The 19,593-nt window shown below is 40.4% G+C and overlaps 1 protein-coding gene and 1 non-coding gene across 2 annotated transcripts in view; both read left to right on the top strand.

Annotated features, from left to right (window-relative positions):
- The window catches only part of slit1a (slit homolog 1a (Drosophila)), a 156,967-nt gene that overhangs the window by 25,816 nt on the left and 111,558 nt on the right, over nucleotides 1-19,593 (top strand). Inside the window, exon 4 of the mRNA XM_063008184.1 lies at nucleotides 1,127-1,198. Within this exon, the coding sequence (XP_062864254.1) occupies nucleotides 1,127-1,198 (72 nt within the window). The remainder of the gene's footprint in view (nucleotides 1-1,126; nucleotides 1,199-19,593) is intronic.
- LOC134327184 (U1 spliceosomal RNA) lies at nucleotides 8,959-9,115 on the top strand. The gene has a single exon (XR_010014693.1). It is a non-coding gene; the product is annotated as a U1 spliceosomal RNA (small nuclear RNA).

The raw sequence follows: 19,593 nt of genomic DNA on the forward strand, positions 1-19,593 counted from the left end.
ATTTGGTGCAAACCAGAGATGTTCACAAGTCACAAAATACGAGTCAAGTCACGAGTCAATATAATATACACAAAACATAATATGTAAGTTCATTTACAAAACAACAACAGATTAGCAACTGTATTTTGCCGTTTTACTTAGTGCCTTTACTTTCCTAGTCATTGTGCAAATGAATATAATTTCCGTAACAAGAAGGTACCAGTTAAATCACGGCACAGCGGCCAAAATCCAAAACATCATAACCACTGCTTACCTTGGCTTATGTTCTTCCAGATGCTATTAAATTTATAACCGTGTGTTCTTCCATTAGGAATATAATCTGTTATTTTGTAAATGTGTGCTTATAATTAAAACCTCCAAACTTTTCCCGGTTGTGAGGTAAAACACTAACTCATTAGAAAGCCGATCAAGCGTTTCATTCACACATCATCTGTGTGATGCAAACTGAATAAATGCAAATAACAGCATTTCTTACTGAAAATTAAAATCAGAAGGTCTGATTGGTTCAGAAAGCGGTTCTTTCAACCATTAGCGCCAATTCTGTAGGAGCATTCTGTTCACCCCGGTTGTTCCTGTGAAGTGCACTATGTAGGGTATTCGTTTGAAGTGAGATTCCAATCCAAAGGTAACGAAAATGTTCAAATGAAGTGAACTGTGTAGGGAGTAGGGAGCGACGCGTCATCATTACGCCGGAAGCTGGCTGGAACATTTACCCATTCCGTGCGTTGCGGGTTAAGATGACCAGAGCGTTATTAGAGAGCAGAAAATGAGATTTATATATATCTGTCTGTCTGTCTGTCTGTCTGTCTATCTATATATGATTGTCACATGTAACTAATGTTAACACATGCTGATGCTAGGGACTCTTGTTGTTTACGGGTCATTTTTTGCGAGTCATGAGTCGAGTCTGAAGTCGCTGTGTGTGCGACGTACAAGCGACTCGGACTCGAGTCGCAGACTCAAGTCCCCATCTCTGGTGCATACCTATTCTGACTTGGTGATTAATAAATAGCTTTATCATTCTTCTTGCCAAGTTGCCAGCTGTTTTTATGTTCTTTATCCTTACTTCATTTGGATTCTGTTACTGTTCTGAGTTACTGTAATTACTTTCTTTTGTCTTCATCAGGCGTCTAAACAAAAACCAGCTTCACCAGCTGCCAGAGCTCCTGTTCCAGAAGAATCCTGCTTTGTCAAGACTGTAAGTTCTCAAATATTTTTACCTACTGTCTATGCTGGTATGACTTTTTGTAAGTCTTTTCTTTGGTGTTTGGTACAACTCTAACAGAATTGTAATTGTTTACATGTTTCAAGCTATTTTTTCTGAAGATATGGTCACTGGCTTGAACTTGTGTTTGTCTAGAGGTTACAAATGATATCTTTGTATGCAGATATGGTTTGACCAAATCATGTCCATGTGTGCCTGGAACGCTTGCGGATACTGTACATAGAGTTACTCGAGGAGGTCAGAAACTCTGAGGGAATTTCGTTCTCCATTCCTATGAATGTTGTCATTGATAGAATAACATTTAGGTTTTCCGTGTAACGGACAGCCAAACGCTGCCCTGAGAATAAACCTCCAGTTTAATTGCCTCCTGTAACTTAGACAGGCTTTTTACTATGTTCTTTTAGAAGGAAGGCTAGCGATTGGAAATGGCACCGTTCTGACGAGGCAGCCAAATACAGTCAAACAAAACTCTTATTTAATCTCGAAGCTCCGACTGCTCCTGCACGTAATTGATGTAAAATATTCTTTTGCTGATTATTTCAGGTTCATATTACCTGTAGCAAGCGGTGGGAATGATTTGATTTTAAGGCAAGGAAAAACTTGGTTACTCCAATTGCACTCTGAGTCCCATCGCTGGACCCTTCAAGATCAAACCTTCCAAAGTTTTTTTTTTTTTTTTTTTTTTAAATGCAGGTATTAAACTTAGGCCTTTGGTAAGAGAAACAGCTGGTTGAACATTTTACCAGACAGCCTGCTTGATTCCTTGTGGAAATTCTTTGATTCCCTCTGTATGGTGGAAAGCCAAGGGTCATGGACAGACAGCATTGAATCATCTATTGTGTTTTCCTTTTCACCTGGTCACCATAAATGCATTGTGACTTTTAGTTCAGTTTTTACAGATTTATTTGTGTTACGCCAGGAACCGAGCATTAAGGGATCATTAGTAATTGGCACGAACCTAGTCTCTTAGCCTGTAAGTCATCTGACATCTGTGACACAGACAGCTCTCGGTCAAATAACGGAAAGGCTAATTTAAAGAACTCAATTTTGTGTCCCAGTTGGATTTGGAAAAGTACCGGTAAAACGTTTCTTGTCCCGTAGGAAGGCTGCCTTTGCATTTGCTCTGATCACTCAGTGGGACTTGTTAGGGTGTCTTTTTCAGTGCCCTTAACAAGTGGGTTAGGTGTAAAAGCCCAGATGTTTTCTTTTGCATGTAGTATTAATTAGCCCAAATAATTTGCTCTGTTTAAAACATAAATGATGTCCCTGTTTCAGTCACTATTGCCTGAAAAACAGATCTTAGTTAACACACGTTCAATAGCTATCAATCTTTTTTCAAGACGTGTATTTTAACCTACATAATCAGACGAACGCTTGCCATTAAATGGACTCATCATAATTAATAGAATTTACCTAAATATGCCTGTTAAGCTCGTGTACCATTGGTCATTGGGCACTGGCTGACCATTCTTGAGTATTGTTGGATTATTGGGTTTAAGGGCAATTGTAGCCTTGTGGTTAATGTACTGGACTAGTAATCAGAAGTCGCTGGTTCAATCCCCACCACTGCCAGGTTGCTGCTATTGGGCCCTTGGGCAAGGCCCTTAACACTTAATTGCTCAAACAGTATATTGTCACAGCACTGTAAGTCACTTTGGATAAATGCTGAAAATGTAAAATATAATGCCTTTATAGCTTTATTGTGATGTCATAATGGCATTTAGCTGATTGAACCTTTAAATTTATTTTAGTATCCAACCGAGGTAATCAGTTCATCTTATTCATATCCCTAAGCATAAGCTTCAGTAGGTTTCATTATGCTCGGTCTGTAAGACTTGATTACTCAATGGTTAAATGAATTGGTAAGCTGACCTTCAGTAATCAAATCAGGACAAGGCAGAATCATGATGATTATCTGCCTGCATATATCTTACTACATCACCGTCGGGGGTGTAAAAGAGCAACGAATACAATTTGGATAATGAAATTCTTGATGTTGTTTTGTATGTGTGTGTGTGTGTGTGTTGTGTGGTGGGGGAGGGGGGGGGTTCAAAGACGTAGCCTGGGAAAATGATGAGAATGACGACTGATGTGGTAAAAGAATAACAAGCAAGAATGGGTGGCATCCATCAGGGTTAACAACCTATTGCTGCCCCCTTCTCCTCTCACTTACAACCCCCCATGCTAAGAAAGCGAGGCTGCAGTCCCTGTAATCTACCTCTGCCGCGTCTGTAATTAGTACATTCATACTGTGAGTACAGCAGAGGTAAGGGGCTGTAAGAGTTTATGGAGAGAGGGGTAAAAGCAAGCTTGATGGGTGCCTGCAGGCTACGGCATCTGGTCTGGAGAAAGCGTAGGTCTGTGTGAAAGCGAGATCGGCAGGTTTATCAGCTCAGCTGATCAGTGAGGAAACTTTCGCTCGTGCAGGGAAGTTTGAATTACAATGACAGTGCTTTTATGCTCGAATCAGCTTTTTAGTTGCTGATAAGAACACGGTCATCTTTTTTATCAACACAGGGTTTGGATGTGCAGTTGTAGCCTAGTGGTTAAGGTACTGGATTAGTAATCAAAAGGTCACTGGTCCACCACTGCTAGGTTGTCACTGTTGGGTTCTTGAGCAAGGCCTTTAACCCTTAATTGCTTAGTCGTCTGCTAAATGGCATAAATGTAAATGGATGTGGGTTCCATGTCTGGCTTATGTAGTTGCCAGATACACAAATATAGTGAAAAACTTGAATGTGCCATGTCTGTTATTTTAAATATATTGTCTCAGTGTTATGGAGATCTATGAGCCAACATTTTGTGCCAATCCTAGATTGCTGTTGGTGTTTTACAGGGAGAAACTGTGGTTACATAAAAAATTGCATACCCCTGTACTACACAATTTGGAAGCTGCTTAAAACCACTACTACCATTCTGACTGAACACAATGCAAGCAATGAGGGTTAAGAGTCTTGCTCAGGAGCCCAACCAACAGCATTGGCACGGAGGTGGTGAGGGACAGTGGTACCCTAGTGGGTAGAGCTTTAAGCTATCAACCGGAAGATTGGCGGTTCAAATCCAGGCTCTTCATTGCAGCCACTGTTGGGTCCTTGAGCAAGGCCCTTAACCCTGTCTGCTCCAGGGGCACCGTACGATGGCTGACCCTGCGCTCTGACCCCAGCTTCCAAACAAGCTGGGATATGCGAAGAAAGAATTTCATTGTACTGTACACCTGTATATGTATATATGACTAATAAAGTATATCTATAAGACTAGTGACCCAGTGACCCTCTGATCAATAGAATAGATGGTTAGGTGCCATACAAGTATTTGATAGTATTGCACATCAGTCGTCAGTGTTTGTTCTCACTAAATATGATGGAATACCTGGACAGGTCTTGAAGTAAAAATGCTGAGGAAGGGAAAATTGTGACAGTTCTTCTTTGACACTAATGTTATCATATGAACAATTTTGTGGTCCTAATATAGCTGGGGGAATGTGAATGCAAGTGTTCAGCACTTTGGACCAGCCAGTGTCTGGGTAAAGGGATATGGAAATGAACCTGTTGAGGGTCTCCTTCATTCTCCCCAATTGCAATTGTGGTACATTGCCCCACAATTTTCAAAAATCTGATTTGTGTGTATGTGTAAGATAAAATTCCCACAGATTTGTCACAGAAGTCTGAAATTTAATGTTTAACTTTATCATGTCAAAATATAAATGGTCTTATTTGCAGTAACCTGTTATTCATGGACGATTATTCCAAAAAAGCTACAAGGCAGATCTATGTCTAGTACATGTTGCCAGTCTATAACTGGGCAGCAGTAACTTACTGCAAGAGTAAATTCTGAATAGCCAATCTACCCTAATGTTTTTGGAATGTGGCAGAAAACCAAACTAATTGGGGTAAACCCATGTGAACCTAGAAAGGAAGTATTTCAAACTTCCTAAAGACAATAATCAGAACTGGCAGCACAAACGCTCCCTTCAGGGTTACCATGCTGGACATTACAAACCTACCAACCCAAAATCACATTATTCTTAACCACTGATTTTTACTAGTTACATGCTCGTATACTTTTGGAACACCTGGCAGAAATTATTTATTTGACTTCCATTCATCTCAACACTGCATTTAAATGTATGCCATATGTCCAAGAGACTTCCTTATCTTGGAAGGAAATGCACAGTGGTCAGAAGTGATGTTATCTGTCTGCCCATTAGCCAGCGGCACCCAATCAACGTTCTGGCCCCTGGCCTTCTTAGGTGTTAAAAGTGAATTTACGAGTTGCTAAAGTACTTCATGGCTTCTTCGGTCTCTAGAGAAAATGGACCAGGTTTTTAGAGAACCCGTTTGGTTCCCACTTATGTCAGATGGGTTTAAAGTGTCTTTGTTTCTTCTAAACACCCAGTCCATTGATAGTTTATACTAGCAATTCCATATTTCTGACTTTTTAATAATGCAGATAGATCAGGCCTGTTAAAAAATTCACCATAAATGGCCTGAACATCAAACCATTCAATCTGTGGGTAACGGAAATGTGTTTCAACTCCTGCTCCCTCAGGAGCTTTGTGAGCTGGATCAGTCTAGTGCCTGGTGAGCTGTGGAATATCTTTAATGAACGTCCCCCTCCCCTTCTCCTCTCTAGCTTTTTATTTAGTTTTATTTAACATTTGGTCATTTGGGAATGAAGCTGGCTGTTATGAATTGATGAAGCATACATAAACGATCACATTGCAACATGGTAAAAGTAAACAAGTTGGAACATTATGGAAAAAATAAAAGTGAAGAAGGCTGTAAGTTATTGAAAAAGACAACTTTGGAAAAGCACAGCTTCCTGGTGCTTAACTTTCTTAATCCTATGTAGACTGACCAGCTTCATGTGCAGGGTCGGAATACAGAGGCAGCAGCCAGCAATAACATCTCCCATAGTGACTGGCTTGTTCTTCCTGCACTTTCACACTCTGTTTGCTATTTCCCTGTTTTCTATGTATTATAACCTGAAATTTGAAGGCTTCCCAGTTACAGGAGGTCTGGTTTGTAAAGTTTGCCACATCAGTGTCAGGGTTTAGCTATCAGTCAAACAAGGGATGCAGTGTAAGAAGGTAAAACAGTATAAAAATCAAACAATATGCTGGCATACTTAAATGCTTTATCTCTTGCTGTCTTTCAAATCCTCTAGTCAAACTACAGGTTATATCTATATAATATACACCGATCAGGCATAACATTATGACCACCTTCCTTACTGACTGCTTTGTGGCTATGCAGGCCTATACACAACAAACTGTGATGCACTGTGTATTCTGACACCTTTCTATCAGAACCAGCATAAATTTCTTCAGCAATTTGAGCTACAGTAGCTCATCTGTTGGATCGGACCACACGGGCCAGCCTTTGCTCCCCACTTGCATTAATGAGCCTTGGCCGCCCATGACCCTGTCGCCGGTTTACCACTGTTCCTGCCTTGGATCACTTTGGATACTGACCACTGCAGACCGGGAACACTGCACAAGAGCTGCAGTTTTGGAGATGCTCTGACCCAGTCGTCTAGCCATCACAATTTGGCCCTTGTCAAACTGGCTGAAATCCTTACGCTCGTCCATTTTTCCTGCTTCTAACATGTTCACTTGCTGCTTAATATATCCCACCCACTAACAGGTGCCGTGATGAAGAGATAATCAGTGTTATTCACTTCACCTGTCAGTGGTCATAATATTATGCCTGATTGGTGTATATTATATTATATACAATCAAGGGCAGTGATAGCTCAGTAGGTAAGGTACTGGACTAGTTATTAAAAGCTTGCAGGTTCAAGCTCCATGACTGCGAAGTTGCTACTGTTGGGCCCCTGAGCAAGGCCCTTAACCCTCATTTGCTTAAGTCATGTTCAGTGATAATTGTAAGTCACTTTGGATAAAAGCATCTGCTGAATGCAGCAAATGTAAATATTATATAGTTAATACTTAATATTATTTATGTAATAAAATTAGCTTTGTCTTAAATTGGGCCCAGAGCCTTTCCCAGAAACCCTGGGAATATGCAGGGCAAGGATGAAAATATACAAGGCAATTAATGTCTGTCTATAAGCTAATTGCTATTCGAAACCTTTTAAAATGGGTGGGCCAGTCCGGTGGGCTACCACACAAGTTAAGCAGGGGTCTTCCCATTTAGCATGACTTCAGTTCTTTTCTCAAGCAAGGCCTTTGTGTAAACACGGCACCGAGGAAGCCGTTTCTCCCACTCCCTGTTTTGTCTCTCGTGGTCTTGAATGTGTAAATAAGCAAACCGTGAGGAGCAAATGAAGCCCACACACACACAGCCAGCGTCGAGCAGACTAGTGCGAGCCTACACTAATCTGCACTACCGAGTTCTGTCAACACCTCCTTCCAGATCTTTACTCTCAGGTGACGGCAGTACGCAAGCCTTAACGCTAGCAGAGATACCAGACAATGAGTAAAGATCTGTAGTTTGATAGAAAGTTCAGCAGGAACGTGGAATGTGCCACCATGCTTCTGATCTAGGGTTCTGCATCGGCTTGCTGGGGAAGTGAATCTAAATTCCTTTTTCATCTACACTATGGCGTTACTTTTGTCTCTAAGTACCTCTGTTTGTTTGCTGTTTGGAATGTCTTCTTTGAACACCTAAAGACTGTGCTTTTGTTTTGCAGTTTGCAGGATGTAGATGGGCTTTCTTAAAGCCTTGTTTTTTTGCCTTGTGTGTATCTACCTCTCCAACAGGAGGTCTGTTGTCTGTGTACCACCTCAGAAACAAACTAAGCCATCTCTCTGTTATGATGCCCACCCTGTTTGGGCTAAGTCTGTAAATTTTTTCATCGTATTTCTGAATTTTCAACTTGCGGTTATGAAAAAACAAACAAAAAAATGCCCCCTCGGTATGAAATTCTGACTTGGAAAGTCAAGAGTCCGTCTTTAAACGTTATATAGATGGTTACAAAACGTGGTCTCTCACAATGTCAGCTGTAAAGTACAATTTCTTTATTTTAAATGAAAATTCTCTAGTTTGAGATCAGTCTATATATAGGCATGAGTTGATGAAATCTACACTGTGGAACATAAATCTGTTCGTAAGCTTTTGGGGCTCTGGCAGATCAAACCAAATCAACTTTCTTGGATGCATTCAAGTTTTTCCCTGCTTTATAGCTAAAACATGCAGAGGTCATAAACTACTTTATCTTTTTATGTAGACCTAGGTTAAATGCCTTTTTTAAGGAGATTCCCAGTGAAGGGCGTAAAATTGGAACCAGACATCATTCTGGTAGCCTGTAGCCGCTATATGACACAATCATTTTGTAGAATAAAAAAAAATTTTTTTGCCTTTAGCATTGTAATATAAGGCTGCATTGTTACCTATCATATACTAAGGTGCATTCCTTATACTAAATAGTATACCAATATATTCGAAAATTTCGGTGCATTGGTGGGGGGCCCGCAGTTGGCGCAGTGTTTACATTTTTGAACAATCTGTAAGCTGGCACAGACCACATTTTCTGTTTTTAAAATGTCAACTTCAAACCCATTTCAGAAAAAGTTGGGACATTTTGTAAATGCAACAAAAACAAGAATTTGGACTTCCTGGACAGATGTCACGTTAACGACAGCATATGTCTCTTTAAAATCCCATTATATGCCTCTGTTTCACCCTGTGGTACCCTTTAGATTAGATTCAATTAGATTACATTCAACTTTGTCATTGTGCACAGTACAAGTACAGAGCCAGTGAAATGCACTACTTACCCGGCAGGAGCGAGACCATGATCAAGAAGGTGGTTTACCCGGGCAAGGCTCAGCCATTGCACTCCGGTTGTGCTGACCCTTGCGAATTCCTTAAATTTGGGAATCCAGTCTGCATAATTTGCAGTCTGTATAATTCGACTGCATACACATATGCAAGTCAACAAGGTCATTGGCACTGATGCACCCTGATACCATGACAAATGCTGGATTTTGCACCTTTCACTAATAACAGTTAGGATGGTTCTTTTTGTTTTTGGCACTGAGAATTTGTGTCTTTTTTTAGGAATATGGATTCATCTGACCAAAGCAGATGTTCCAGTGTCTTCCAGTCTATCTGTGATGAGCCCAGGCCCAGAGAACTTGATGATTTTTCTGCATAGAAATATTATATGGCTTTGTTTGCATGTTATCACAGTATGATTCTCTCACATAGTATCACAAATTGGTGAGCCACATAACATCTTTGCTTGGATTCACCAAAGGCTCATAATACCATCACCTGTTACTGATTCACCTGCTTATTGTGGAACTAATATTCTATGAATTCTTCCCTCTTGTTTTTCCCTGCCCCAATTTTTACAACTTATTCGTGCTTACAAAATACAATCAAACTGGTCAATGAAAACATAGAGATATTTTCTTTGTACCTTTGTGGGTTAAATGAAGGTCCGGCACTAGAACTAGCACCAGAACCTTCTCTTTGGCTCATTGCTGACTAAGTAAGGCATTGAAAGCCAAATTCTTGCTGTTTCTAGAAGTTTGTGTCAGTCCTTGAATTGGAACTGCTGGGTCAGATATCTATGTGGGAGGCTGTCACTGAGTGCAGGTAAACCCTCCAGCTGCAGGGAGGGCGGCTCTGCCCAGTGGGCATAACTGCGGCTTTGTTCTGGTTCCAGTCGGCTGAGATGCCTTGGCTGGTTTAAATCTTGATGCCAAATAAACACGGGCAGCTATAAAGAATACTTTTGTTTTGGGAGAAGAAAGACTCCTTTGGATGCTTCATTACAGTTGATTATTGTTTGTTGGTTATTGCTGTAGTACTGTTTTATTAAAGCCTCTTCTGCAGGCCTGGTCAGGGTGTTAAGGCTGACCATTGTAGGGCTCTGATCCCATTTCACTCTCAGTTGGAGGGACAGAAAGTAAAGGTGGGCTTTAACATGCTAGCTACACCAAATTCCTAACCCTCTTGCTTTCTTTTGTTGAGAAAAATAGATGATGCTTGTAGGGGGTAAAGGAGATTCTCTCAACTCAAGGTGAGGAGGAACCATAGGGTGTCATTCAAACTTACAGTATGCCTCGTCCTTTATGTTACGGTCAACTAATCCTATTATTTGGACTTCCCAGTGGGTCAGGGGATGGAGGTAGGAAGCGGCAATAGAGAGCAAACGTAGCCCTACTTATACAGACTGGGAAAGGCTCCAGAGTAAATTTGTCTTGTTGAATCCTGCTAATCCAGCCCAGATTGCAACATGACAATATTTTCTTTTGCACCCTAGATAAAGGATCATGTATTCATAATTCATTGGACAAAGGATCTTCTCATGTTTCAGTGCAGTGAACCTCCTGCACTGCAAAAGAACAATCTGTTTTAATCATAGAGAGGTTGAAAAGGACAAATAAAGAAGATAAAAATTAAAACAGACACCGGGTTGATTGGGGAGGGGTGCAGGGTATTTGTTGGGGCTTTGAAATTGGTGCATTTAAATTTTCTCCCCCTTCACCTGGATTTACACTTCAAACGGTGTGGTCATTGGGATGGCGCATGGGCTTTGTGAGAATGAAATAGTAAATACATAATAAGAAATGAACCCCAACCCCCTCTTTGCATTGATTGCTGGCAGGCAGTGAAGTACCAGCACCATAATTATTTAAGTATAGGGGTTATTATTGGTTCTGAAAAGTCCTTCTTTAATAATAAATATTTCATTTATTATTTTGCAGCGAAGAAGTAAAATCAACGTTTGTTTTAAGACCATTAAATATTAAGGCCATTGCTTAGCACATTCTTATTGAAAAGATAAGTTAAGCACAAAGAGGAGAGAGCAAGCAGCAAACAGGGACAAATCTGGCACTTGGTGGCACTAAATGGTTTGGCAAGGATGTCACCATGGGTAAGACTTTCACAAAAAAGAGATGTCATTCTCCTCCCTATCCATTTGCTGACCGTGTCAACAAAGCCATTGCTTAAACAAACAGGCCTTTGGCAATTCATTAAAGAAGGCCTCAGAGCTAAACAAGAAAAGCCCCACTAAGTTAGGGATACCCAACAGTTCTCTTCCCTGCAGGTCACGATTGTGGTGGGTCTGGTTTCTCCGGAAACACTGGGGGCAAAAATACATCCCAGACAGGGCTTCCTTTTGCTACATGGCTGGCTGATAGCACCCAAAGTTTGAACCCAGAACTCAGAGATGGGCTGGTCTAGTAGTCCACTGCGCCACCCAAACATCCTTTGCTTTATGTTGCGAACTGTAAGATTAAGTGACTGTATTAGCAAAGTGGACCTTTTATTGAGAAAAATATCATTGGATGGCAGAAGACGGACCTAAATTGTTGGCACATCCACCTCTGCTAAATATTTTCCATGTAAGGCAGACTGCTCGGCTCTATCCTAGCTAGTCCTGGCTTTTCTCAGTGTCTAACTCATGACAAATATGTGTTTAGTGCAGGTTACACAATAAACAGTAAGAGACTATAAAGCTGATTCTCTGGAAAAGCTTTTAACACAGAAATGCTGCTAGACATTAATGTCAGTCTGGCTGTTGCCTTGGTGTCTGTCTGTCTATCTGTCGGGCCGGCCAACCGTCCATCCATTCATCTATATTTTTTTATCATTACACATGGCTCATTAGATATGAACATGCAATTTTTGGAAAGCTTATTGATTTAAATAATTAATCTTTAGCATTTTATATTTATACATTATTTTAAAAACATAATGCATAGCATCATTAACTTGCTGTCAACATGACTTGTGCCAGCGTTTAGCTTTATGATAGGCTAGCTCTGTTAATTCCTGTTAATTCTGACTTTTAATAGAACTGTTTATTTATTTATTACCGTCTATTAGCTGTCAATTATTTATTTGTAATTTAATAATGACAGATCTTATCAAAGAAAACTTATTGTTCTGACATTGCTCAGGTGTTTATACATTTAAAAGCTTAGTACTCATACTCGTATTAAACATACTCGTATAACTGTAAATAATTTATTATGAATATCAAATACAACAATTAATTTTAAGATATTTATTTAAGATACAGTGCTACACTTTATTGATACTGTATACAAAAAAACTGTGATTAATTTCTAAGCTAATTAAAACCCTACTTTCATCATCAATTTTAATGTTTTCGATTAGTGTTTATGCTCACTGCATTGACTAGTGCAATATACATACATACATACATTATATATATATATATATATATATATATATATATATATATATATATATATATACAGTGTATCACAAAAGTGAGTACACCCCTCACATTTCTGCAGATATTTAAGTATATATTTTCATGGGACAACACTGACAAAATGACACTTTGACACAATGAAAAGTAGTCTGTGTGCAGCTTATATAACAGTGTAAATTTATTCTTCCCTCAAAATAACTCAATATACAGCCATTAATGTCTAAACCACCGGCAACAAAAGTGAGTACACCCCTTAGTGAAAGTTCCTGAAGTGTCAATATTTTGTGTGGCCACCATTATTTCCCAGAACTGCCTTAACTCTCCTGGGCATGGAGTTTACCAGAGCTTCACAGGTTGCCACTGGAATGCTTTTCCACTCCTCCATGACGACATCACGGAGCTGGCGGATATTCGAGACTTTGCGCTCCTCTGCTGGTCGCTTGAGGATGCCCCAAAGATGTTCTATTGGGTTTAGGTCTGGAGACATGCTTGGCCAGTCCATCACCTTTACCCTCAGCCTCTTCAATAAAGCAGTGGTCGTCTTAGAGGTGTGTTTGGGGTCATTATCATGCTGGAACACTGCCCTGCGAACCAGTTTCCGGAGGGAGGGGATCATGCTCTGCTTCAGTATTTCACAGTACATATTGGAGTTCATGTGTCCCTCAATGAAATGTAACTCCCCAACACCTGCTGCACTCATGCAGCCCCAGACCATGGCATTCCCACCACCATGCTTGACTGTAGGCATGACACACTTATCTTTGTACTCCTCACCTGATTGCCGCCACACATGCTTGAGACCATCTGAACCAAACAAATTAATCTTGGTCTCATCAGACCATAGGACATGGTTCCAGTAATCCATGTCCTTTGTTGACATGTCTTCAGCAAACTGTTTGCGGGCTTTCTTGTGTAGAGACTTCAGAAGAGGCTTCCTTCTGGGCTGACAGCCATGCAGACCAATTTGATGTAGTGTGCGGCGTATGGTCTGAGCACTGACAGGCTGACCCCGCACCTTTTCAATCTCTGCAGCAATGCTGACAGCACTCCTGCGCCTATCTTTCAAAGACAGCAGTTGGATGTGACGCTGAGCACATGCACTCAGCTTCTTTGGACGACCAACGCGATGTCTTTTCTGAGTGGACCCTGCTCTTTTAAAACGCTGGATGATCTTGGCCACTGTGCTGCAGCTCAGTTTCAGGGTGTTGGCAATCTTCTTGTAGCCTTGGCCATCTTCATGTAGCGCAACAATTCGTCTTTTAAGATCCTCAGAGAGTTCTTTGCCATGAGGTGCCATGTTGGAACTTTCAGTGACCAGTATGAGAGAGTGTGAGAGCTGTACTACTAAATTGAACACAGCTGCTCCCTATGCACACCTGAGACCTAGTAACACTAACAAATCACATGACATTTTGGAGGGAAAATGACAAGCAGTGCTCAATTTGGACATTTAGGGGTGTAGTCTCTTAGGGGTGTACTCACTTTTGTTGCCAGTGGTTTAGACATTAATGGCTGTATATTGAGTTATTTTGAGGGAAGAATAAATTTACACTGTTATATAAGCTGCACACAGACTACTTTTCATTGTGTCAAAGTGTCATTTTGTCAGTGTTGTCCCATGAAAAGATATACTTAAATATCTGCAGAAATGTGAGGGGTGTACTCACTTTTGTGATACACTGTATATATATATATATATATATATACGTATATACGTATATATATATACAGGATATACAGTATACATATATAATAGAGCAGTCCATTTGACAAAGAAAATCTTATGGTTGCTGTAACAAATATAAAGCAAGAACGGAAAATTTTAATGTATTTATTACTTTATCAACTGTAAAGGTAGATTAAATGTAATACAGCCAAGCTGAAATTCGCAGTATGGTTATTAATTAATTTGTTTATTTATTATTTTACTTATTACCAGTTTTTTTTACTTATTGCTAGTTTTAAGACATTTGAATTCTCTTACTTAAGTCGGAATAAGAATCCAGACCTAGCTGGTTATACTGACATGGTGGTGCTTCCCTTTTTTCCTCCGACTCATGTCATGTCTACATGAAATAAGTTGTCTAGATGCACAGCCGGCTTGGGGCAATGGTCTCGACAGGAACATGTGCGGAAGGGAGGCCCTCTGTGTTTTAACTAAGCTCTAAAGCCAAGAGGAACATCCTGATGTTTTAATTTGTAGCTCATTAACAAAAGGTTCATTTGTTTTGTAAGAAAATTGACATCTATATCATAAATTTCATACAAATTTCCACTTTCTTTTACATATAAATAACATAATATCATGACCTTTTAGTATTGGGTCTATTTTAGTATTTTATGCACATCTGCAAATGTAGCAGATGTATGCAATGAACATATATCATAAAAAGTGAATCAGTATGTTCCATCAGTACAGTGGTACCTTGTAACTCAACGTCCCCTAAACTCAAAATCTTTAAAACTCAACGTTTCTCTTAAATGTGTTCAGTTTCTTTTTTTAAAAATGTATTTATTTAATTTCAAATTAACAATGAACAGCCACTTTGTTTAGCGCTCGGCTTGATCAGTAAAACGTCATCAAAGTGTGAATATGAGACGAATCTGCATTTGTGTTAAATAACTGTTAAATTCACTCTGAAAGCTCCACATGTATCTGTGTTTAGCTGGATTTTCCTCCTGTTTCACTTTTAAACTTGTGTTACAGCTTGAGGTTCTGAGAAATTGTAAGAATCTGCTTTTTATTTTTATCAGCTTTATTTCAGAACCAATTGACGTTGAGTTTCAAGGTACCACCTTATAAATATATAATACCCTTAGTACAGCATTTTTTACACCACAAGAGAAAAAAAACTGAATTCGTTGCCAGTAAAAGTGGCTCTTGTGCCATTTGCGTTAGGTAAACTTCTCGCTGACATCAGAATATGTTCCATCCATTAACCCACTGTTGTCTCCTCTGTCTCCCTCGCTGTTCCTTTCTTGCCCGGTGCCCCTTTCCACCTCTCCTCTAGACAGAATGAAAAGACTGCCCTTTTGCATAAGCAGTGTGCTTTCCCAGGGACTTATTGTTCCCGGTTGCTAGGCGACGTTGCGGCCCCCCGCTTACGTCGTCAAGGAGATGGGGGGGCCTTGGGTATTTGGTTTTGGGTCAGACGTGATAAAGGTGGCACAATGGGATGGGGCGTGTCCAGAACCTCCTTGCTTGTTTATTAGGCTATTTACCATACACTTATCTCTTGCTGGAACCCCGTAGAGAATCCCGGCCCAGGTCCGTCACTCCAGGCCGACGTGTGTACCCCACGGTTAGCCTGGGTGGCACAGCTGGAAGGTTAACTGAAAGTTTTATCAGTCTGTTACCCTCTGATTTGAGTCGATCAGGCCTGTTCCATTTGTCAGAATTCTGATCTGCAGTCGTAAGGCTGCATTCAAGAGCCCTAGAGTGAGTTTTTAAAATCTGCCTATTGTTGGAGGATCTTCAGTGAGCAGTGGAATGAGATGGGTACGGTGAACTTGTAGGCGTAAAATGAGCTCTTATTCAAATGTAATATTGTTAAGCTAGTGCAGCATGGGTATTTTGTCTCCACTTACTTTTACTGTTAGAGGTAAATCATAATTGTCTGTAGAACTTTATCCACCAGTTTCATCCTACTCAAACACTACAGTACAACAGTAAATACAACGTTTTAACAGCATAAAGCAAAAGCATAGACAGTCTAATTAAATACAGGTTATTCACAGTTGAATTAAACATGGGTTTTCCACAACTTGTCTTTTTCTGTAAGATGGTAAAAGACATACGTTATTTACAATTCTACATTGAGAAACTGACCATTGTCTTATAAAGTTTGGTACAAAGTAGTGAGCCTTGACCCTTCTTTGCTTGCAAAGACTTCTTCTTTAAACCCAATCATGATACCTTCACCTGTTACCTAGTCTACTGTGTTCAGTGTTTTAGGCATCACGGCACCTGTTAGTGGGTGGGATATATTAGGCAGCAAGTGAACATTTCATCTTCAAAGTTGATGTGTTAGAAGCAGGAAAAATGGGCGAGCGTAAGGATTTGAGCCAGTTTATCAAGGGCCAATTTGTGATGGCTAGAGACCTGGGTCAGAGCATCTTCAAAACTGTAGCTCTTGTGGGGTGTTCCCGGTCTGCAGTGGTCAGTATCTATGAAAAGTGATCCAAGGAAGGAACAGTGGTAAACCGGCGACAGGGTCATGGGCGGCCAAGGCTCACTGATGTACGTGGTGAGCGAAGGCTGGCCCGTGTGATCCGATCCAACAGACGAGCTACTGTAGCTTAAATTGCTAAAGAAGTTAATGCTGGTTTTGATAGAAAGGTGTCCGAATACACAGTGCATTGCAGTTTGTTGCGAATGGGGCTGCATGCTGACCCCAAAAGGGGAATCGATACAATATTAGGAAGGTGGTCATAATGTTCTTCCTGAACGGTGTATATAATCACATTCACACTATTTTATTTGAACTTACAACTGGGCCAGTTTAGAGTAGCCAAACCACCTAGTGGCATATTTAAGAGGTAGTTGGAAACCACACTATCCCAGAGGATACCCTGTGACCTTTTGTGGCGTCAGTAACTATATTTATTTATCTAGCCAGTGTTTCATTCACACCACAGGCAAATCAGAGTATTTAGACAATTCACTGATCTGCGTTTGGAAGGTTAGAGTAGACCTAGAATGCTTGGGGAAAAATATGGTTAAGACAGAACATTCCAGACTGTACAAAGAGTCTCAGATAGGAACTGGAAGTCTAGTTGTCTGGGGCTTGTTGCCTCCTGCATTACTTAGTGCATCACCTTGCCACCCCAAACGTCCTGCTCTGATAAACTGTGGACAACCAAAGATGACCTGTGACTAAAAGCACTTCTGTTGAAACAAAAAACAGGCATTAATGAATCCTTGACGCCATAACAGGCATACTCATCAGTAATTAAAAATATAGAACAGACAGACTCCTTCAAGGCTTTCAATTAATTACTCGGTTTCTTGTTTTATCATGATTAAATTTAATTGAGCGCCAAATAGGGAGTTGTAGTTTTAACCCAGTGGTTAAGGTACTGGACTAGTAATCAGAAGGTTGCTGGTTCAAGCCCTACCACTGCCAGGTTGCTGCTGTTGGGCCCTTGAGCAAGGCCCTTAACCCTTATTTGCTCAGACTGTATACTGTCACAGGCGTCTGCTATGTTTTGAGTTGCTTAGCATTGTATTTATTATTATTTTTCATTAGTCGTAACTGGATTTTATTAGCAGGATTAATCATATGCTGGATTGTGGATAAAAAGAACACTTTTATTATTCCTGCAAGTAGCAAACTCTTACTTAAAGCCCACCATAACTCTTTTTGTAGCAGAGCTCATAAAAGTCTTGGTAGAGTTTATTTAATCGTGCAGTCTTAACACAATAAATGAAACGAGATATGAACTCGCTCCCTCTATATACACCGATCAGCCATAACATTAAAACCACCTTCTTGTTTCTACGCTCACTGTCCATTTTACCAGCTCAACTTACCATATAGAAGCACTTTGTAGTTCTACAATTACTGACTGTAGTCCATCTGTTTCTCTGCATGCTTTGTTAGCCCCCTTTCATGCTGTTCTTCAATGGTCAGGACCCCCACAGGACCACCACAGAGCAGGTATTATTTAGGTGGCGGATGATTCTCAGGACTGCAGTGACACTGACATGGTGGTAGTGTGTTAGTGTGTGTTGTGCTGGTATGAGTGGATCCGACACAGCAGCGCTGCTGGAGTTTTTAAACCCCTCACTGTCACTGTCACCCTGTGGGCAGCGTCCTGTGACCACTGATGAAGGTCTAGAAGATGACCAACTCAAACAGCAGCAATAGATGAGCGATCTAAATAACACCTACTCTGTGGTGGTCCTGTGGGGGTCCTGACCATTGAAGAACAGGGTGAAAGCAGGCTAAAAAAGTATGAAGAGAAACAGATGGACTACAGTCAGTAATTGTAGAACTACAACATGCCTCTATATGGTAAGTGGAGCTGATACAATGGACAGTGAGTGTAGAAACAAGGAGGTGGTTTTAATGTTATGGCTGATCAGTGTATATATATATATTGCTGCTAATCAAGTTGTAATTATCTCTAACTGAAGATGTTACTCTTTGCTTCTTGCGAGTAGGAGGTTGCAAATCAATACCTAATCTTTTCTCAGCGATGCACACTCAGCGAGTTGTTTGCCTGCAGGCTGCATGTTTAAATGCGTCGTTCTAGCGCCGATCAGGTTTCCGGACCTTTTATCACCGCTGGCCATGTGCGTGTGCGCTGAGTGATGAAGTGTGTGTTATCGGATGCCATCCAGCCGATGCATGGGCTGGAATTTGTGCCAGGATTGCTGCCGTTCTGAGCTTGTCTGAATTCTATAAAGAGTCATTCATGAGTTTGTAGCTTGTTTGGGTGAATGAAAAGGAAACTTTGCAAATCTTAATTATCAGTAAACACTTAAATGCTGTATTCAAACCTTGGACATTCACCCCCAGCCCCCCACCCCTCAAGGCCATGGTTTCCAGTGCAGTAAAAAACACGTGCCATTTTTAGATCAGGTGCATTGAATCGAAGCCTCAAATGGATTACCAAGCACTTATACAATCCTCTGTTACTTATTATAGTAACACGAACCCTAGTGGCCAGTGGCCATAGTGCATGTATTCTAGAAGCTCCTGCTCTAAAATCTTTACCTTAATGCTCACCTGAGGTTTGTTGCTGATCACACAGACAAAGAAGAACATCAGGACATCTCTTTTTGCATGGCAACCTTTGACAATGCCAAGCTTACTCGACTGTATACAGTGTCACTTGGTTCCAACAGCTTATAAGTCAAGGCTGACCTGTTCTTGGATTATTACTGACCACAGGACAATTTTCCTCTTGGTGTAAAATGACACTTTGGGTTTTCTTTCCAACCTTGGCTTAGAGAGTGATGACTTTAAGAGAGTGAGGACCTTGCATTGCTTAGAAATTGATCCATGTAACATTTCTGACCTATGAAAATGTATCTGTGTTTTGAGATCTGTCCAGAGCTAGATTTTCCTATATAGTAACCCCATTTCAAAATGCTCTTAATTGTTATATATGTAATTATTTCCAACCATAATTACATTATACTACACGTTATTGCCAGTTTTATTGAATTCTATTTATGCATTTTTCCCTTTATCTCC

Source organism: Trichomycterus rosablanca, chromosome 14, assembly GCF_030014385.1.
Source record: "Trichomycterus rosablanca isolate fTriRos1 chromosome 14, fTriRos1.hap1, whole genome shotgun sequence".
Lineage (NCBI taxonomy): Eukaryota > Metazoa > Chordata > Actinopteri > Siluriformes > Trichomycteridae > Trichomycterus > Trichomycterus rosablanca.